Source organism: Ornithodoros turicata, chromosome 2 (genome assembly GCF_037126465.1).
Source record: "Ornithodoros turicata isolate Travis chromosome 2, ASM3712646v1, whole genome shotgun sequence".
In the NCBI taxonomy this organism is placed as follows: domain Eukaryota; kingdom Metazoa; phylum Arthropoda; class Arachnida; order Ixodida; family Argasidae; genus Ornithodoros; species Ornithodoros turicata.
The window spans coordinates 70,446,895-70,469,210 of record NC_088202.1 but is presented as its reverse complement, the minus strand read 5'-3'; the positions used below and the strand labels follow the sequence as shown (position 1 = coordinate 70,469,210).

The following is a 22,316-nucleotide window of genomic DNA, read 5'->3' as shown; positions in this document are numbered from 1 at the left end:
CGTAAATGAGTCGACAACAGCCCTGTCAACTATATTGAGACACCCATCACTGTTTAGGTGATCAGATGCCGTCAAAACTGAGAATGAACGCCACGTAAGACCGCACTGCGGACTACACAACTTGGCTGGTCTTTACCGATCACACTGAACCAAAAATACAGCCTTAGATGTGCCAGTGTCAAAGCACCGTGATATCGTAGAACAGTCCACACTAATTTTACAGGACAGTGCACTAATGATCTGCAGATCATTAGTGCACTGTCAGTGCACCTAGGCACTTTCTTAGGCACTAAGTGCACTTAAGTTAGTGCACTTAGCGCACTAACACTTAGTATTGCACTGTATGGGGCTGACGATGGTGCAGCAGTAATTTTCCTGTTCACGAAATGATCCCGACGATTTTGAATACACAGAAGCACATGTGAGCTTGCCATGAATTTATTCGTGAATTCATTGGGGCATTCCGCAAGTCATACCACTCCACTGCTTTCTCAATAGGCCAGCGATTGTTTTTCAAATTCATGTAAAGGTCGGCACAATCAGCTACTGTTCTTTCTTGTTTCTCCGCGGTTCCACAACGAGTGTTAGAAACATTTGGTGTGTTCGCGACGTTCTGTGGAATGTAATTGTGGATCCATCTGCTATCATACGCACAAGTAACAGATAACACCCGGACGCTGTTCTCAAGGTGATAAAAGGCAACCTAGAGGTCGAAGGTAAAATAACAAAGCAAGAGGAAAAGAGTGCCTTGTAATCCTTTCCGCTGATATGGTGGAACAGTCGCGTAATGTAACATGTAACCGTCTGCCGCCGTAGTACCAGGAGCCTCCGCAGTGAACGCTAGGTAATCAATTAGATCCTCCTGTGCCCCATTTATCGAGCGGAATTGACGAAAACAACGAAGGCAGCGGGAAACAACACGCGAGTTGTTATATGTACAATTATGGCGGGCTAGAAGTGCCATAGTACAATGGACCATTTTTTCGGGGTACGCGTAAACGCATGCCCAGCCACTTCTGGCGGCGGCCGCCATGTTTGTTGACATGGAAACATGCTGTAGGCTGTGATGCGAGTTGGCGAAGCTTGTTCTCGCATGCCTGTAATTGTTCTCGCAATGCCTGTAATGTGTCAATTGCCGAAACACGAAAGGCATAAATGTAGATGTATGGTCCTTCCGCTTCCCACCGAAAAAGCATCACCGAAAAAGAAGCGGGAGCTTTGCATGTGCGCCTTTGGTAAATAATGGTAATGGTACCGTGATGTTACACGTGTTGCGAAGTGTAGGGTCACCAGTTGTAAGCAGTGCCGGATTTAGGGGAGGGCACCACAGAGGGGCCCCCACCAGTAAAGGTCTTGTCCAAGGGAAATCTGTTTTGCATGCCTGAAACGCGTCCCTGAAACGGAAACTTGGTAAGAATCTGTCCTGCGTCCACGCATATCGACCCCGAATGTCACATTGGATAGACATAGATTACACGAGGGAGCCCCCACAGCACAGTGCCCCGGAGTCCCCACCACTGTAAATCCGGTACTGGTTGTAAGGTAGAGAATTTGGAGTCATAGAAGAAAGAAAACTTCTTTACATTATGAACCATGTATATTTTAGCGTCCGCTTCCTTCGGAACCCCAGTACAGACTGCCCCCCTTGGGATGCGCAAACCGGGTGTCAGGTTACACCGCGTCTGAGAGCCAGACCACGACCCCGCGAGTTCGAAGAAATTTACAGCGTCGCGGGTTCACGTGATCGGTCTGGCACGGCGTGTGTCTGTGAAGATGTGGGGGCCGCGAAGGAAGTCGGTTTTCGGGAAATAATACAGGGAGCCTGTCGGCTGCTACACACGTAAGGTTAGTCTGCGCAGTGTGGCGACATGTTGCACGTGCCGCAGGGTAGGACTGCGGATAACTTCGACCACCTGGGGAAATCTCTGACACACGGTGCTGGAAGCAATGTTTACCTTACCCACATTGCTACCACCCTCGGCCGGGATTGAACCCGCGATCTTGAGCTCAGTAAGCCAGCACGTTACAGACTGAGCTACCAAGGACGGCTTGCTTGGATAACGACGAAGAACTCACGTGTCACGCTCTCCGTCCCCAACATCTTTCTCTTTGCTGGTGTTTGCGCATGCGCTTTGAAGCCTCTCGCAATGTCTGTAATGTGTTGCGTCGAACTATGTCGAACTGTACGAGCGTCGCCATGATAGTTTGCATGAAAACATGGCGTGTTATGAATATGCCTTAACACGTTTTCGTGTGGTTTTTTGAGGTGTATCACGTGCTGTGTGCTTCCACAGGAGAAGGCTATAGCATTCAAAACAAATGTTATCCTGCTATATCCTCAAACAGTGTCAGCTATGCCCACGTGGTGTTAATTTGTCATCATTGCTTCGTCGTCTTCTCATCGTGTCGTCTCTCGACGCCAGGAGCGACGCGTAGATGGACGTGGTCCAATCGGCAATCATAGCGTTCTCCGCCATCTTGAGGACGACACGAGCTCCTCTATACAGGTAGTCGGAGAGGCGACAACGTTCACGCGAGCGACATCACGACTATCGCAGGGGGATCGTGGGTACTGGGTCGACTTCTCAAGGAACTGCGCCGACATTTGTCCTAAAGCATCTGAGGATAAGCCTAGAGTAAACACCCAGACAGCACATCCGGAGCCTGGATTCGAATTCGGCCACGTCCCAGTCTCCGCGTGGAATGCTATCATCGTAGCCACTAGGCCACGGAAGCTAGTAAGATGGAATAATAGGGTAGAGGTGGTTTGTGGCGGTTATGCTCGCCAATCATCATCAAACTAAAGTTATTTGTTCATTCTGAAACACGGGATTTTTCCCTTTATGGCTACAATGCATCGTGTTCTTTGCATCGGAATAATGAGAACATATCCAGCATCAACATTCGAGGCAATACATTCTACAGAATAATCGTTCAAAAGGTTAATGGCTCATTACAGGGCCCTTTATTACGTTTATATGAACTTCCGTTTGTAGTTCCTTCATTCAACGTGGGCGAACTCGATAGAAAAGGTAAGAGCAGTGGGTAAGAGTGCAGGCCCATCTAGCCTCCAATACAGCTGTAATCTTACTGCAGTAGTCAGCGTGCAAGGAAACATTGTATAAGGTATATACTATTACATATAAATTACATATACATATATACTATTACATATTGCATAAGGATATATAATGTATCAGTAATATGTAACACCAACAATAGCCAATTAACCCTATACATCAGCGAAGAGTGCTGCATGGGATAGGGGCCTTCATATAGTCTTGGGGGCTGCAATTAAAAGCACGAGCAAACTGGGGCAGATTTCTTAATGGCAGATTAACACGGTGTTCCGGTGGTACTCTATGCTTGTGAAGGAAGTCGTGCGCCCTGTACGCTTGGTCGGAATATTCGCAGTTGTCTAACGCGTAGTACATAAAGAATAATTGGTCCGAGGAAACATTTCGTAGAGTGGTGAGACGAAAGTCGAGCCGCCAGATTCGTTTGACATGTAATAGTTCTCGGAAAGCTCGATATGCGAGACTGAGCGCAAGTCCTTGCTCGAGAAGTGAGTAGCGAACCCAAGATGCGTTCAGGCTTGTCACGCCACGATTTCTTTCAAAGTCCCGCTGGAAACAGTCAGTGGCTTCGTTTAACTCCCTCTCGGCCTCACTCGTGAACTGCAGAGGTGTCTCTTGCTCGTACAGAGTACCTTCGTAAAGAATCTTAACAAGGGCTGTAAACAGGCGGACAGCGACCCTGGATAGGTGGAAGGCGAACATAGTTCCCTTTGTGGACACAGAGGCATTGATGATGGCTGGAGGAACGTAGATAGTTTGCAGCGTTTCTCTGTAAGAGGCAGACGTGTCAAGCGGCCATCCAAGCAGAAAGCGCTTCTGGTTTCCACCGCGGATGACGTCCTGGAGCACTTCACCTTGATGTAAAACAGAAGTGTCAAAGTAGCCAGCTAATGGCCCCCGTGTACTGTCGAAGCGTGCAGAAGTACAAGCGTCTCTCTCGTGTACTGCCCAGTACGGGAAGAAACGAGCGAGATAGTGGTGCTTCACCTTGTAGCGTACTAAGAGGGAGGTCAACTCGTCCATCCATTTCACCCGTCGTACGTTCTTGATGAAGATACTCTCCAACTGTGATAGCCATTCGCGTGCCCTAGTATCCTCACCAGTGACAACGCGGTGTTTAGCGTAAGACCGTAGGAAGCATACAGGGAGGACAGTCTCGACGGCACGTAGACACAAGGTGGACGCGTTGTCTTCCTGCGCGCGACCCAGCAGTTCTACAGAGTTCAAATGTCGAAGCCGCACAAGTTGGTCGGGTAGAAATGGAGCAAGACGCAGAAGACAACGGAAGCCTATATAGTTTAGGACGGCTCTCGGTGACAACGCGTTGATGACTTCATTCAAAGCTTTGCCCACGTAACCAGGCCGTTGCACAAGCACCACAGTGTTGAAGTTGATGTTGGATATGTTTTCGAATACGGTGCTCAGGAAGGATCTCACCCCGTGGCCAAGACTTACGACCTAAATGATAAAGCGATCATGTCAAACACTGGTCACATGACTACTAGCAGCAAGAGACCAGGCCCTAGCGTCATTCTGTCACTGCAGACCACCTGCCACTCGTTACCATTATGGTGTGCCGTGTGCTGAGATTTCAGCGAGCGTTAAAGAACCCTCAGGTGGGCAAAATTAATCCAAGCCAACAACTGTGGCCTCAACTCATGATCATATATAGAATTTAGTTGTCTCGCGGCGTAAAGCCACGAATTGTATATAATCGTAACCATTATGTAAAAGTAGACATCTTCATTTTTGAACCAAAGCAGCCCAAATTCAAAGCTGATAAGTCTTAATGGCTCTACATTTCGCACATGTCCGTGTATATGCACTTGCATTGGTATTGTTTCTCCATAGATCGATTGAAAGTTTGGTACCTGATGAGTGTTTATCGACATCTCTTTTCGCAATATTTTGTTCTGCTAATCCCATGCTCAACGAAACGAAGTGTAAAGTGGAATCAGTCCGACGTTTGCTGACACTCACGTCCAATGATCAAACCCTCTTAGACACGTCCATAGTGCGAGCACATTAGCCAACTGAGAACGTCATCAACATTCAATTAACATTCATCAACGAACATCAACTTTCCTTTTATGGGAAGCGGAGGCAGACCGCCTGGGTTTCTGTATTCCTGCGATAATTCCGTATTACCTAATAAATGAGTACCATAAATGAGAAGCCTACACCAGCCACGTAGAAGAACCGTCCCGCGTTCAAAACATCGGCGGCCGTCAGGCTTCTTCCATTTGGCTTCGTCGGGTCGCTAGGATTCGAATGGGATCGCGGGGTTCAGACAGCAGCATTCAATTTCAAAGCATTCGAATCGCAGAACACTATATACTTGAAATATTGCAATTTCAATCCTAGGACACTTCGAGGCTTGCGTTGTGTTTGTCAGTTTGGGTGTCCCAGTTACTCCCCATCATGATCGATTTTCTTCGTTCGGTGGTACAAGGTAGAATTCCCGCTTGTTCTCGCGAATGCTTGTTGTTGCAACCCAAAGTAATAATGTATCGAAATAATACCCCCATGGAAGGAACTCGGGAAACTTTGTTATCAAGGTTTCGACAAGGAACAGCATCCAACAAGTGGGGTGTTTCATTGTCTCTTGCGATACTGTAACACCATTGCTCGCGGCAATTTCGTAAAAATATTTGATGAGCCTGAAGAGTGGGGACCGAAGTCCTACATTTCCCAGAAAAGTTAGTAGCGCTTTTAGGGCAGAGCGTTGATGGGCTCGACTTGACCATGGAACGACCAAGTAATATTGTCATAGTCAGAGGATGAGCGTAGCTAATTTAGAGACACTGTTAGTGTGATCCTGAAAAGTATTGTATTGTAGAAGTAAAAGTAAAGTAATAGTAAAAGTAATTGTATGTAAGTATTGTATTGTAATAGTAAAAGTAATTGTATGTAAGTATCGTATTGTAATAGTAAAATTGTAAAAGTATTGTAGTATGAAAAGTATAGTATTGCGTCTAAAGGAAAATACACGTGAAACGAAATGATCATAGCGAACTAGTAGGTTGGTATGATACCAACCTGCTAGTTGCATCGCGACATGCAACGCAAGATGCAACTATACCTACTCACCCGGGTATAGTAATGAGTTGTCAAACCAAGGATCGGAACCGAAACTGTACCCGAACCGAAAACCGCTAAAAACCCGTATTTTTCGCTGAAACGGAACTGTACCGAACCAAAATATTTCTTTCTCGCGTTGAACCGAAACGGGACTGAACCGAAATAAATTTAGGCGGTTACAGGTTCGCGAAACGGTTCAGACATAATATGTGTTGTGAAAAATCGGAACTACGATTCTATTTCCACAGCGGATAGAGCCGCGTTGCCAAACAAATTCGATACCGAAACTGAACAAACAAAACTGCAACCCAAGTGCAGGAGGTATTTCGTCCTCGCAGCTATTGTTCATTCAGTTGTTGTTGAAACTCGTATGTGGAGAAAAAAGAGGAGCTGGTGGCCAGCTCACCTGCATGGACTTTTACCTTCTTCTTTTAGTTAAGCTAGCGTGGGCACGCTCACTTGTTCGGATTAAAGCGAATGCTTGGACCCGCTTTGAGTCCTTCTGTTCTTCACATTTTGGTGCCGAAACCCGGGATCGGGGAGTGAAGCCGTCATCCTTTCTTCATCGATTCAAGTTTTACAGCGACAGGCTTTCACCTTCCGTTGAACAAAGAGCTATGGAGAATTTGAGGGCGAAGCGCGCGTCCAGGAGAGCGCAGAACACCAAGATTATTCGAGATGCAACTACTCTTCTGGCTACTCCGAATTTCACAATGGAAGCGGTCAAGTCCCTCAAGGATCGACTTGAAAAGAGCAACGGAGAACTTGACCGAATCAACGCTCAGTATGAGGAGTTCATACCTGCAGCCGAAGCCGAAGCGGAGTTCCTTGCAATCGCCGAATATGAAGATCAGGCTATCGGAATGATATCGACCTTGCAAGCGCACTACAGCCGACTGCAAGTACAAAGCGAAAGCAGCAGACAGCGACTTTTAGGACAGGACGCGACAGCGACGAACGTCACGAGCCAGAGATCAGAACTTAGGTTTAAAGGTCCCAAGCTGCCCGTACTTAAAATAACCCCCTTTGACGGGGACTACGGGCAATGGACATCGTTCTGGGAACAGTTCAAGGGTACCATTCACGATAACACAGGTCTGTCCGTCTCGGATAAATTTCATTACCTGCGCCTTCATCTGACTGGTCTTGCCGCATCAGCCATAGCAGGGTTACCTACCACAGCTTCATGTTATGAAGATGCAATACGTCTTCTACGAGAACGTTTCGGAGACATCAAACAGATCCGCCAGTTGCATCTTCAACGGATCCGCAATTTACCTACTGTTAAATCAGTGTACGACGTTGCAGGATTACGGAACCTCTACGACCACGTCGAAGTTCATATGAGAAGCTTGGAAACAGCCGGTGTGCAGCCTGCTTCTTATGCAGCTATGCTAGAAGAAATCCTTACCCAGTCTCTACCTCGTCAACTGGCTGTGGAGTACAAACGTCAGGCACTTCAGTCAAGCCTCTCATCCACAGCCACTGTGGCCGGCACTGAGGCAAGTTCTTCAGCTGAAGCCAGTGTCGCCGAAGCAGATCTGAAAAGGCTCTTAAATTTCCTCAGGATCGAGGTTGAGAGCAGAGAAGGGTCCCAATGGTCACAACCTAATAAAACAGATGAAATCGAGCAGGGCCACAAGAAAGGAGTGCGCCCTAAAGCCCTCCCATCTGCTTCTGCTCTTCACTCATCGTCTGCTTCAAAAGAGGAATGTTTGTTCTGCAAGCAGGCTCATAAGACTCAGACCTGTGCATCTCCCATGCTCTGGGATAGAAAGTCAGCCTTATTATCAAAGGACTTTCGCTGCTTCCGTTGCACGCTAAAGGGTCACAGAGCCAAGGATTGCAAAGTTCGAATTTTCTGTTCCAGATGTCAAGGAAAGCATGCTCTTGCCGTGTGCAGGAGAGTGTACCCAAGCACGCTGGAGAGAGTACAAATCTTGCAGCACAGTCGACACCTTGTAAGAGGACCAGGCCTACCGCTTCACGAGAAAATGCTGTTGAAGTCCTCCTGCAGACGTTCAGAGCTTGGGCTGTCACCCCGCGAAGATGTACGTACGTCAGGGGAGTAATCGACGGTGGGAGCGATCGCACCTTCGTGTCCGAGGCTTTGGCGAGCATGTTGCGTTTGCCGATAGTCGATGAAATAACCCTTAGTATTACGACCTTCGGCTCTAACAAGGCTACGTCGCCGCAAAGAAGGAAGATAGCAAGTTTGAGACTTCGATCTCAGCATGACATGCAAGAGCGGGAGATTCAGGCAGTCGTCATTCCGGTGATCTGCCATGATATCCGATCGGCGTCTTTTGATCTGCAGTTCGTCAACGAGCTCAAAGAACAAGGCAAGGACCTTGCAGATGAGCTCTGCTTTCCAGGAGACATGTCGTGCGAAGGCGTTAGTATTTTGATCGGCTCTGATCACATGTGGGCCATTCTTACCGGTGAAATCTTGAGGAAGAGTGGATCTGAGCGGCTTGTGGCCTTGAACTCTATATTAGGCTGGACCATCCAAGGGCCTACACCACTCTCCTCACAGATCGAGTTTCAAGGGCACGCCCAGAGTAACCTGTCAACAGTTGCCTGTGTTCTTCGTGCTCATTCTTCGGTGGAAGTTGTTGGCTCTACCGACGACAGCAGCACATGGGAACCAACTCTTCGTGCGTTCTGGGACATAGAAACCATGGGTCTGACGACGGGCAAGGCAACTTCAGACCACCCAGTGTTTGAACACTTTTCGCAAACCATAAAAAAAGATGGACAAAGGTACGACGTAACCCTACCGTGGAAACGTGATCCGGTTGGTTTCCTTGAAGACAACTATAAAGTTGCTCTGACTCGCCTTAAGAAGCTTGTTGCGCGCTTGAAGCGGACGGAAGGATTGCTTCTTCGGTACGACGGCGTTATAAGGGAATACTTCAACCTCGGCCACGCAGAGGTCGTCGATACTGATGCCGAAAGCAAGGGCCCGGTCTACTACATGCCACACTCCGCAGTCATCCGAGAAGACCGCGCTACGACAAAAGTTAGGGTCGTCTTTGATGCCTCATCTCACGCCCCTCAGTGTCCGTCGTTGAATGAGTGCTTGGACAAAGGCGTGAACTTGAACCCTGATATACTACAGCTGTTAATCCGATTCAGGAGTTTCAAGATTGCGCTTACGGCTGACATTGAAAAGGCCTTTCTTCAGGTGCAAGTTCGTGAAAAGGATAGGGATGTATTCCGTTACATGTGGTTTGAACAACAACCGGACTGTGGGAAATACGTGGGTGACTCAGAAGGGCTCCAAACACTACGCATGACAAGAGTACCCTTTGGAGCGACGTCCAGTCCGTTCCTTCTGTCAGCAACCATTCAACATCATCTCAATGGCATCGACGGGAATCTAAAGGCAACAGCCGAAAAGCTACGGAAGTCCTTTTATGTCGATGATTTGGTCACTGGAGTCGATTCGGAAGAAGAAGCAAGGAAACTGTATGAAGACTCAATGCTTATAATGAAAGCCGCTGGAATGAACCTTCGTAAATGGACGAGCAACAGCGTGAACTTACAAGTCATGTTTGATGGTGGGCTATCCTGCGAGGCAACATCATCGGTATCAGAGATCTTGAGTCCACAAAAGATTCTAGGAGTGTCGTGGGATAAGGCACGGGACTTGTTGCAAGTGTCCTTGAAGTCTTTGTTTACCTTCCTCCTGGAGACAGGCGACACAAAAAGGTTCGTCTTACAAGCCTCTTCTAGGGTCTTTGACCCCTTGGGATTCATGAGCCCGTTTACAATACGCGTGAAGAGACTATTTCAGCAACTCTGGATCGATGGAGTGGATTGGGATGCCAAACTTCCAGACCAAGCTCAGTTGGAATGGAAGGCGTGGTGCACAGAATTGCCCACTCTGCGTCTCGTCAGCGTGTGTCGACACGTCGGGATATACGCTTCGAACGGAGCCAGACACGTGACTCTTTATGCTTTTTCAGACGCCAGCATACATGCGTACGGAGCAGTCGTGTACGCTTGCGCGAAATCTCAAGAGCCACATTCAGATGTTAATCTACTGGTGTCCAAGTCCAGGGTTGCCCCTCTGAAAGAACTCACACTTCCTAGGCTGGAGTTGATGGGAGCGCTCGTGGCTACAAGGCTCGTCAACTATGTTCGAACAGCCTTAGAGGACTGCGTAGTTGAATGCCATTACTGGACGGATTCGACAATTGTGCTCGCTTGGATCCGTCACCACCCGTCCCGTTGGAATCCTTTCGTAGCCCATCGAGTTTCAGAAATACGCACATTAAGCGATCCTGATATGTGGAAGCATTGTGTCGGTGAAGACAATCCCGCAGATTTGATAACCAGAGGTATCTCGGCACATCGCTTGGTGGAGGAGGATCTTTGGTGGCACGGTCCAAAATGGCTGAAGGATGATCCTTCTGAGTGGCCAAATGCCAATGGTTTCAACGACACTGACGTAGAGTTGAGAAAATCTTCCGCAGGGAAACAAAACGAACTCGTTCTCCAAGTCACTTCGCAATCCGTCGAAGCTATTATAGATGTCCAGAGGTTTAGTTCGTTGGACCGGCTTTTGAGAGTGACCGCCTACGTCCTCCGTTTTACGTCAAACTGCAGGAACCTAAATCAGAAGTTAGAGGGACCTCTTTCTACGAACGAGCTGCACGAAGCGAAGTTTTATTGGGTCCGCGTTGTACAGCATGAAGTCTACGACCTCAAGAAAGGGAAAAACAATTCACAATCGTTTCTCTTGAAAGATCTGCCATTTTTTGAAGACGAACTACGAGTCATTCGGTTAAAGGGACGGTTGCAACACCTAGAAGATAGCGACCGAGTGAAGTACCCCATTATATTACCTGCCGAGCATCATTTCACTACCTTGCTTGTACAGTGGGCTCATGAGCGAGTGTTTCACGGAGGAGTGGAATCCACCTTGGCGGAAATACGAGAACAGTTTTGGGTGCAACGGGCTCGCCAGACGGTCAAGAGAGTTCTCAAGAAGTGCACCTTATGTGCACGATTTAGAGCTCGGAGAGTAGCCGTACCAACGGCTCCGCTACCTGGCTTCCGCGTAGCGGCAAGTGAACCATTCCGTACTGTTGGGGTTGACTTTGCGGGCCCCCTGTATGGAAGAAAGAGCACAAACAAGTACTATATCGTCCTCTTTACCTGCGCAGTGACGAGGGCTGTACACCTTGAGCTCACACCATCTATTACAGCTGAAGCATTTCTCATGAGCTTAAGGAGGTTCGTGGCAAGAAGAGGTGTACCGACGACTATCTATTCGGATAACGCCCGAAGCTTCAAGCGAGCGGACAAGGAGCTGCGGGCACTCTGGAACACGACAAAGGATCTTCAGGTGAATGACTACCTGACACATCAAAACATCACCTGGAGATACATCTTGCCTGGAGCCCCCTGGTGGGGGGGCTGGTGGGAAAGACTCGTCCGGACAGTGAAGACTGCTCTTCGTAAAGTTCTGGGGAAAACGTCACTCGGCTTTGAAGAACTCAGAACAGTAATGACCGAAGTTGAGGCGGTAGTCAACTCCAGGCCACTCACGTACGCTAGCTGCAGTCCGGACGACTCAAACGTATTATGTCCATCTCACTTTCTCGTGGGCAAGAGAGTTATCGCCCTGCCGACGCAGCCAGCAACACAGCACGACGACCAAAATCAATCAACGAAAGATCAACTGACGCGTAAAATGCTCTACAGAGAAAAGTTGATGCAGCACTTTTGGAGACGCTGGAGACGCCAGTATCTCTTGCAGCTCCGGTCAGCACATCATTTTGATTCTACGTCCTCCAAGAGGCTACTACCTGGCGACGTAGTTGTGATTGAAAGCAACAGGCCGAGGAACCTATGGGACATCGGCAGAATCATGGAAACCTACGAAGGTCAGGATGGTCACGTAAGATCGTGCCTCCTTAAACGCCAAGATGGCAAGACAACGAAAACTCCTGCACAGCATCTCTACCATCTTGAAGTATGAACACCATATTTCGCGGCGGGAGGATGTTGAAACTCGTATGTGGAGAAAAAAGAGGAGCTGGTGGCCAGCTCACCTGCATGGACTTTTACCTTCTTCTTTTAGTTAAGCTAGCGTGGGCACGCTCACTTGTTCGGATTAAAGCGAATGCTTGGACCCGCTTTGAGTCCTTCTGTTCTTCACAGTTGTGTTAGTTTTGAGGTCGTCCTTTTGGCAATTGTAGACTTCGTTGCACGCGACTTTTGTCGTCCAGCTACCCCAAGGTTTCATTTTGGGCTGTAAAAATAACGGCCAGTCCCTGAGCAGGATGTAACAGCAGGGTGTACACGATGAGTGAACATAGAAAGTACAGTGTGCTATACCGTCACATTGCACCTGAAACACAAATGTGTAACACGCAGTGTTGCTGTGAACCACTGCTGTGTAGGCAACAACAACAACAAAAGTGCATTTGTGTTGTTTGAGAATGGTAAGGAGGTGCTTGTTATCCCACGGCAATCTACGCAAAATTCACTCTCCTGAACCGGTTTGAACAGGTATTTTGTGGTGCTGCGGGGCTGAACCCGAACCGAACAAAATAAATAAATAAATAAGTAACGGTCCGATCCCTGGTCAAAACGGAACACATTGTGAAAGCACAGTATGGAGATGACATTCCTTGAGATTGAGGGGAGACAACGATGAACAAGAAGCAACAGGTCATAGAATGTCGCAGACGAGTATTCTGCCGACTGCATATCAACTGCCATAGTTATTTCAACGAGTATCCTGTCGATTCGTTATTGGAGTAGTGACTCCCGACAGCTTTTCAGAGATACCGAGAGGTTTTACATCTAACTTCTGTAGACAGGTTCTGGGAAAAATTTTGTCTGCGCCTCTGCTGTGCTACTTTCGTTTCGGCCCACCCTACTTCACAAGGCTGCTGGACAGACATGGGAAGGCTGCCCTCTTGAGCAGTGCTACATCTTGTTCCACCTGAACGATCCACGAAAATTTTTGCTCACTCGACAGAAGACAGTAGCTCCTGTGTTGCAATGGACCATACGTTCAGCGCCGTCGTTCACGCACATTTCAACGGATTTTCTTATGGTTAGTACAGGCAGAGTACGGATATCAGTCGAGAAAATGTCTCGGATGACCCTAACTGGAACAACCGGTTTGCTTGAAGACATTCTTGCATTCGCATTTCCTGTTTCATGGTGACTGAACTATACTATGGTCACGTCTCGCTGCTGTTACACGCATTTTGTTTATTTGGCTTTCCAGCGTTCTTCTCCGTGCACGCGCAACGTCGGACGTGCGGCTACAGACGTTCATGGCTTGCTTTCCCCTTCTTTGCTGATAAACCATACCGCATGTTTGCTTTCAGAAACTAGAACAAAACGATGTTACAGTACAACGCCCACGTTGACGACCGTGGTACTATACGCTAGGCTTTGCTATTTTGAACTGAATTCGGTAACGAGAAAATGTTTTCATGATGTTCACGAGCTGACGTAGACGTGACGGAGTCTCTGGCATAGGCTTCTTGCTAATGGGAGCTTGAATGGACCGTAGTCACCATACGATTTCTGAGGCCTAGTCACTAAGCTCTGCGAAGCTTCCCAGCGGCTTAGTCACACGCGTAATTTTTCACGTTTGTCCGAACGTGTAGATTAATCCCAGTTAAATCGTCAGTAATAGGCTATGACGTCACTTCCGTGAGGAATTCGATAGTACATTTCCCAGACTCTTTAAATGGGCAGTCACCTCCTAAAGTGTGTGCATGAAACAGTCTACTTGGCCAATTTGGTCTCCCGTGTGCTTGCTTATCGAGTGCTGAGGAATTAAATACACGAGTTTCATAAATTAGCAATGCTTCTACAGATGATGAAGCTCAAGCGGCAAAAACATCACGGTGACGTGCTTTTCAAGGGCGAATCAGAGAGGAGAGCGCAGACGATTGGCATTAGATCTCTTCGATTTGGCTCCTGCACTCGCTGCACAATAAGTTCTGGAGAGTTCAGCGACGGTGCGGTGAACATGCGGCGGCGGTTCAGACGGTGCAAGTGCCAGGTTCGACACGCTCCGCAGACGCTTTCAAAACGAAGAAGCGAGTGCACGTGCAGGCTGGTCGTCTGCCACCGTGGCTACGAAATGTTCTTTGTTTCCATTTAGGGAAAATTGCAATCGTGTTCCTGGCTACGACGATAGCATTATGGTCAGATACTATACGAACACGAGTTCCTCTTCTTCTCGTACTTGCACCTTCATCGCTCTGTACTTTTCAACTAAAGAATTCTAGTTTCGGTCGCTACAAGACCCGTCATCTTTTGCTGGCGCATCTCCTGCGTCTAGTCTTCCGCTGCACTGGCAGCAGTAGATAAAGCGGAAAACGCTCCCGGTCTAGACGAAAATTCAAAACATCCCGTCGGTTAAGTCTCAAAATAGACTCAGTTTTCCAGCCAGCCTCATAACCAGCATTTTTGGTGCCAGCACAAGCCGGAACCGGAGGGGAGGACAGCGATACTAGGGAGGAAGCACACGGCACGTGTGCCATCCTTCTCTCTGACTTGTGCGGTAAACAGTTTTCAACGTGCTCCCCCGGCTAGACGGCGCAGGGCTTTCAATATGGCGGCGTTCACGGGAAAACAGTGTATATAGGTGGCGTGCATGTGACGTCACACCATGCTTTACCCGTGCTTTTTCCCTCTTTCTGGTGAACCAGCGCACCCTTATCTTATGCACTCAATGTCTATATCAAGGGTCTATCAAGGGTCTATAAGACCACTTTCTGTTTACAAACATGTGGCGTCCCGAGAAGACCGGTTCGAGGTTATATTTTGCTCTGGTTGGCAAGAAGCGGGAAAAACGCGTCTGCTGATAGGCCGAAAAGGCTGATAAGGTTGATAGGTGCCCACCAGCATGCTTTGCGCGGTGGCGAAACGTAATCGATGACGTAGGGGTGCAAGTGGTCTATAGCCGCATTATCGCTGCCCATCTCGCACACATATTCAACTGTCTTGCTGCAGGAAAGAGCCGTCAGCGACCCAAACACCGTCACAAGGTCCTTTGAGGTCCTCCATAAAGCCGACGCGGACACGTGTCGTCTGCTCCACGCGCACTCGTGCTGCACTTCCTATCTAGCACGTTCAAGACGGCTGCGAACTCGTCCAGAACCAGCTCGCGTGGCGTAGTGATTAGAATGATCGCCTTCTTAGCTGAAGCCGGGTTCGAATCCCGGTATCAGCCAGTGATTTCCCCAGAAATTCACAGATGGGGGGGGTGCCGAGCTTTCAAGGGGGGGGGGGGGTAAGCTTGGTGAAGGTTCCAATTAAGGAATTTTTCTTAGACACGGAAAGGATCGTGGCACAATGGTGACACCCCTGCACAGCTTTGCAGTTTTATTTGTACATGTCATTACGTTAGAACACAGTAAATTAGAATACAGATTCATTATGAACGGCATTTCCACATTAAGATGCATAATCACACGACCGACAAAGAAAAAAGACTAGCACCTTGTCTCACGAAGCTCAATGAATACCTAGCACACAGATTGGACAAATGCTTGGTACGATCATCTGCATGACTGTGGTCCTACAGCCCAAGTTTGACAGTACAGGATGTAATTCGCTGCACCGGACTCTCTACCAGAACGTGTTGGTGGCCGAGTTGGGTGGGGTCACCTGAGAAATTTCAGGGGGGGGGTTGCAAAAATGCAGGGGGGTGTACACCCCCCCCGGGGGGGTGTAGGGAAATCCCTGGTATCAGCTGTGCTGTCTGAAGTTTTCCCTGGGTTTTCTACTTTCCAGACGAATGTCGGCACATTTCCTCCTTAAGTAGCACATTTAAGTAAGCACATTTCCTCCAGGACGCATACTACCCCCCCCCCGCCCCCATTCCCCACTACTTCCTGCTGTCCTCTCCCCATCTGTCCACGTCTGTACGCCGCTCATAGCCATGGCTGTTTCGCGGTGCTAGTACAGAACTTAAAAAAAAACTGGTCCAGAACTAAGCATGCGCTTTTACCAAACGACTACGAGAGTGCAGAGGGCAGGCGGGCGCGCCACTGGGAAAACGAATAGAACGAACAGGAAAGCGCAGCACTGCTTGAACTCGTGCAGCGAGTACAGCCAAAACGAACAGACCTATTGTTTCTGAACTAGACTCCTTCGGTTACTAGGCGCGTTGCTGACGCTCACCGCCAACCGCCACCTAGATGTCACCGCTCAAGCAGCTCTGCTGGGTCGTAGAGGACGTTCCCTCACTGGTCGGTTTCATTGCGACATATTTCCGGGAAGGGGGGGAGGGGGTGCTACCGCCATACTCGCTACATCCGGCATCTGCTATTGTGGCGTATTTCGTCAGACTGCAGAAACAGTGCGCCAGTAATTCGCGTGGGATTTTCGATGTCATCAGTTGTGATCGAGGAATCGAACGCCGCTATAGTTTCGCAATTGATGGTATGTGGATCTTTAAATAGGCTCCGAAGACCACCGAAGAAATATTTCATTTACTTTTCGGAACTCACTGCACGACCACCTACACCGTTAAGTGCCATCACCCGAGGCTTGTACACGAACGCCTATCAAGGTGTTTTGATTTTGGTTAGGCCACCAATGAAATGCGTTTTACCTGAGTAACTGTCAGGTCACGATCAGGCGTTGCAGCATCCATCCCGAGACGAAGCTTCTTTGCTATTGTTGACGTCGTCGTCATCACTTCGTTAACCACGTCATCTGCAGCGATGCTTCGTAAGCCAAATTCTGTTGCCGTCTCACGTATGGCTTCGCGAAATAAGGCGAGCACTTCCGGAATTGCGGTGTCACCAGGAAGGAAAATGGGAAACGGTTCACCTAGCTGCACAATATGTTCGTTGAGATGCCTCGGATCGATAGCGATTGAGACGCTAAGCAATGCTTCAACATTCAGGTCTCTCACAACTTCGCCAGCAAACTGCCAGACTTCGTCCCGGGTCGACACCACTGTTTGACCTGTCAGAGGCCAGTCTTTAATGGTCCATGTCCTAAAAATTTCACGCGCTGAAGCAATACCACGGCTATTGTTTCTTCCAATACAAGACTCGTATAGCTCTCGCGCAGGAGCAACGTCGACATTTCCAGTGTCTGTCAAGTAATCTAGGGCAATCTGCTCAATTTCCGACTGAAGTTGTGTGTCCCGCGACACAGAAGAACCTTCTCCCAGAGATGCAGCGCCAGTAACGGCGTCAACCCAGCCCTCACAAATGTATTCGTAGAAATCTTCACATGGTCTCCGGCTGGACCTCGACGACAGGTCGCTGAGGTACGTGCCTTCCCGCTTACAGAAGTCTGTTCTACAGTAGAATATACCCCCAATTGTGCCATTAGGTGTCGCAGTAGTGGAGCCGGTGGGGAGGTCTGTTGGCATCAAAGACTCACTCGTTGTCTGCTCGTTCTCAGTTGTGGTTTGTGTATCAATATCTCCAACCACTGTTGGGACGAGAGGCGTCATAGGCTCGTAATGCTTACCGGTGGAGAGCAATAAAAACATTATCCATGCAATGCAAATTATGATGATAATAATAACGATGCGGCTTTCGGGGTACAGGTGCACAGATGTTTCAAGATAGTCTTCCATAGCTTTATCTTCCTCAAGCGACTCACTCTTCCCTTCTGAAGGAAGAAGCTTTGCTTCGTCCTCATGGCCCTTTTCGACGTGTTCGGTTCGCTTTCCGGCTTGGGGTTGAGCTGCAGGGACTTCCTCCTCTCGTGTTTCTTCCTCAGTACTCTCCTTTTTCTTTTCTTCTGACATGGACTCGTGCTCTTCTACTCCTTCCTTTGCTTCAGAGGTCATCTTCCCGGATGCAGGTGACGGAACCGTGGACTCAGTTTTCTTTCTCTCCTGTGCAGATACGGAGGATGTTCCCTCACTCTCTTCAATACCTGGTTTGTGTTCAGGAGCCAAACCTACTGTGGGGGCTATGGAGGGCTTGTGTGGTTGCTCTACTGAACTTGTAGATCTAGTCAGTTCTTCAATCCGCTGGGATACTTCCTTGCCGCTAGCTGCACTTGTCCAACTGCAACTTTTTTCCGGCGGTTGCTCATCCGATTTCACAGCACTTAACGGAAGTGCACTATATGGTTTTGCCAACGGTACACCACTAGCTTCCCCTGGCGGTACATCACCTTCTTCGCCTAGATGCATGGCATCTCCTTCAGAAGGTTCCTTATGTCGTCCACCGTCTTCGGTGGGAATGTCTTCCACCGGAAAGATGTCTTTGATCAGACATTCGTCAAGAGAAGGGTGAAGTAACCTAGTTGTCTTCGTTATGATATCGCCGTCATCAACGGAGGAACGAAGCATTTTTGTGCTTTTGGGTGCTTCTCGTGTTTTCGACGACATTCGTGACTCAGATTCGAAGAGTCGTACTGTGCCGTATGAATCTGATAGTTCTGATGTTGCTGAAAGCTGCGCCACCGATAATGACGAAACCTTTGGCATTGAAGGAAACTTTTGTGTCGATTCTACGCCTTCGCCAGGAGATGTCCTTTTCAGTTGCGATGCTCCAAGGCACGAAGTTTCGCCTTGATGGGGACAGGGTTTATGGATAACAAGTATCGTTTGTGGTGATGGCATACCCCTGACCAGGGTCGCTGAATGCATCGGAGGAGCTATTTGTGCCCGCGACATATCTCTGGTCGTCTCACTTTCCAGCGATGGGATGTACGACGATGATAGGCGTTGATCAGGAAAAGGCATTCTCTCCATGGGTTCCTCATCAGCCATGAAATAGCTTGTATCAGATTCGCTGGACTCTCTTGCTGTCATGTATAGTGCACCATAGTCGTCTCCTCGGGGTTCGAATGACTGCCATTCTTCATATGAGGGACGTGCGAAGGGGCACCTATAGAGTTCATCAGAATCCCACGCAAAGTCATAATAGGAGCTCCTTTTCTTTTGCAGAGATACTGAACACACCGGTCGTTTATTAGCTACACCCCAAGCAAACTCATAGGCAGATGGACTAACCTGCCCATAACTTAGTTCCTCTTCGCCTCTTTTCATAAAAGAAGCATGACTGGAGCTCGGTCGCAGCGCGAGTTTGGCTTCTCTCGCGTGTCCTATGGTACCTGAAACAGACGCAGTCCTGACAGGCCAGGTATGATGTATACTTCCAAAGGAATCTTGCATTAGGCCATTCTGAGGGTACACAGGGTACTCATCTGAAGCCACGTAGTGCTGTGGTTCAGCTTCAATACTCTGCAACGGTCCCGTGGCAGTAAACGACAGGTACTCCTCGTCATGCGGGTGCCGTGCTGTTGAAAATCCTGCGATGACAGGATGACTTCGAATTGAAGATGGATAACTTTTCATACTCAGGCCACTATCGGCACTGCACAAAAATGCAATATTAGACTGAGGTCCATTCCGATCAGATGCGGCATGTCTGGAATATGGTATATCAGATTTTGTGGTTTCCTGAACATTTTCGGCCACGTCGCTGAGCTGCGCGCCAGGTCTGCCCACACAAGGATCACATCTTTTTCCTTCCTGATCTGTCTCGTAAACGTTCGAATCGTTTCCTTTTGCATTCTTTCTGGTTTCATCGTCCACGTAGGTTAGCCTACCTGGACTACTGGAGATTCTCGTAAGCATTTCACGGACGTCCAATTTCAACATATTTTTCGTACTCTTTCTGTTTTCGTTGCCCCCTGCTGTGAGCTTAGATGTGCCTCTCGTGGTCGCCTCGACCATTCCTGGTAAGGCCAGTCTGGGACTTCTACTGGAGTCTCGCATCCCTTGCGGCTTTTCAATCTTGACATTTTCATCCTGTGTATCCACGCTTATCTCCAGAGAGCTGGACGTCGCGGCAGGGAATGTTTTCCTATAACTGTGGAGCGACGGCAGTTCTGCATCTCCCATTATCGGTGTTTCGCTACCGCAAGAAATGTCGTCTGGGTGCCAATTAAAAGAACTAGAGCTTGGAAGTTTCCTGCACCTCGTCGCCACAAGTCGTGAGTAACTTGAAGGGCCTTCTCCAGAGTGTTTGCTTTGATACGCTGTAACACCAACAGAATGAAGACGTCGTCTAGGCATGGCTATGGACACCCGCTTAGTTGTGGCAATGTCCACCGCAGACATGCTTCGAAATTGAACCGGCCTATAGACTGAACGCAACGAGGACCTGCGGTGAGAGATATTGGATTCAGACGCAGACGTCTGCACTCCAATATGCATTCCTCGCGTTTCTTTGCCGTCATGTGGCACCTCAGCCTCTCTGTGAAGTCGATGGTGCACGCGCTCGCACATGGGACAGCGAAAGGAGTGTCGGAAGAGTGGAAGCGAAGTTGAATGGTTCTCTGACAGCAAGTCCGCCGTTGACCGAGAGAAATGTCCGGAATACGTACTCTCAGACGGAAGAGTAAGCGACAAGGATTTTCCAAGCTTTGCCGTAGACCAGGCAAACGGCTTGTATGGTTCTTCTTCTATATATAATGGAGAGGAGGGCGGTGCACATGGTACTCGTTTGCTTGACGGAAATCGACGAGGGAGCATCTGAGTACCTGCCGCTGCGAATTCATATTTTGGTTCAGAAGGCAATGAAGGCAATGAGGGATGAAATACGAGCCTTGGTTTAGGTTGTTTGGTGTCACGAATAACTTTCGTAGCAACGCTGTCATACCACCGCCTAATATCAGAAATGCACCTGGATCCCAGCAATACGTCAGATCGAACAACTTCTTCCACCGTTTCCATAGCCGCTCTTCGACAGCACTCACCGCAACATTCCATGCAAGTACAAGCTTCAAGATTGCGGCTAGGTACATCAGCGTGTGAGGAAGGATGCCAGGATGTAGTGGAACCCCACCACTCAGCAACAGTTGTGGGTGCATCAGGTGCAAAACATGGTTCAGGCGCGCGCAGGTCGAGTAGTTTTGAACTGCTTGTACTAGACGCGGATTGCATCATGCGCAAGGGTCGACGATCACGATACTGTTGCCATGGCATTCTCCCACTCGATACGTCATAATACTGCTGTGGACTGGGTCTCAGAGCCTGCGCAAGAGACGAACTTCTGAGATCAGTGTATGGTTCTGAGTACATTCGTATCCTCTTTGTGCTCAATGGGGAACTATCATACTTGTTAAAAGTATGCCTCGATATATCCTGTCCAGTTGACTGCCTTCTGTATGGCCTGTACTCAAGATTGCGGTACTTCACCTGTTTCGAGGTTGTTACTTTACTGTCGCCCACTATGTCTTTCCTTCGACTTTGATATGGCCAATATTCTGCCCGCCGAGCCGATGACCGCCCAAAATCCAAGGACACAGTTCTTCCTCTGGATAAATAGCGGTTGCCTCTTATGCCGCTTTTACTTCTTCCACTGTTGTCAATCGATTTCTCACTTGTATCTTCATTGTAGGAACGTTTGCGTTGCACAGAGTTTCGACGATGTCGTTTCCGGGAGCTGCGTTCCTTATAGTTCGCTCGTGCAATCGCACCTGTCGAGCTCTTTTCAGGAACAGTGTCAGGCATTCCAGCCTTGCCAAGCAGTATGTTTGATCCCTCACGTTTTTCAACCTGGCTGTCGTCCCTCTCAGATGACGTTAGGTTCACTTTGGAACTTGTGGCTTGTCTGATATTGCCGTTTCCTGCCATTTCTCGCATGCTTGATACAGAGTCCATTTGCGATAAATTAGATGCTTCTGATTTTAACGACAATTCAGATTTACCCTCAGGCTCTACAAAGCGGTCGCCTAGATATGGAATTTCGGTGCTGGGCTGAATCAGTGAAGCTTCAGGTGCTTCCATTGCTTTCCCGGGAACAGTGAGCTCGCAAGGTGCAATGGCTTTGTCTTCACACTTAGACAACGATTCGAAACTGCCATCGTCGGCCAGGGATCCTGACTTCTCGAGGAGTTCCTTTTCCTCCACCGACGTCCCCTCTGTGGGACCGAAAATCGTGTCCTCCATGTCAGATGAAAACTTACCCTCATCGTCCGCAGCAGTGCTGATTTCTGGCGGTTTCACAGCAGGACTTGGCAGCTCCGTCTGTTGCGGAGACGATGTTTTTGATCTGGAATATTCTTCGCGCAGTTTCTTCGCCTTATGTACCAGGTTCTTTAAATGCTTCATTGTGATAGCAGATTACCTGCAGATATCTCTCAGCTCAATAAGACACGACAATGACGAGAGAATTCTAT

General features: G+C 48.6%; 1 protein-coding gene across 1 annotated transcript; it reads right to left on the bottom strand.

Annotated features, from left to right (window-relative positions):
* Positions 1 to 3,113: 3,113 nt before the first annotated feature.
* Positions 3,114 to 22,091, bottom strand: LOC135385545 (uncharacterized). The gene is made up of 2 exons (XM_064614913.1): positions 16,765 to 22,091; positions 3,114 to 4,535 (listed from the first exon to the last, which is right to left on the bottom strand). The coding sequence occupies exons 1-2, from the start codon at positions 22,084 to 22,086 to the stop codon at positions 3,240 to 3,242; spliced, it is 6,618 nt and encodes a 2,205-aa protein (XP_064470983.1). The 5' UTR covers positions 22,087 to 22,091; the 3' UTR covers positions 3,114 to 3,239.
* Positions 22,092 to 22,316: the final 225 nt, after the last annotated feature.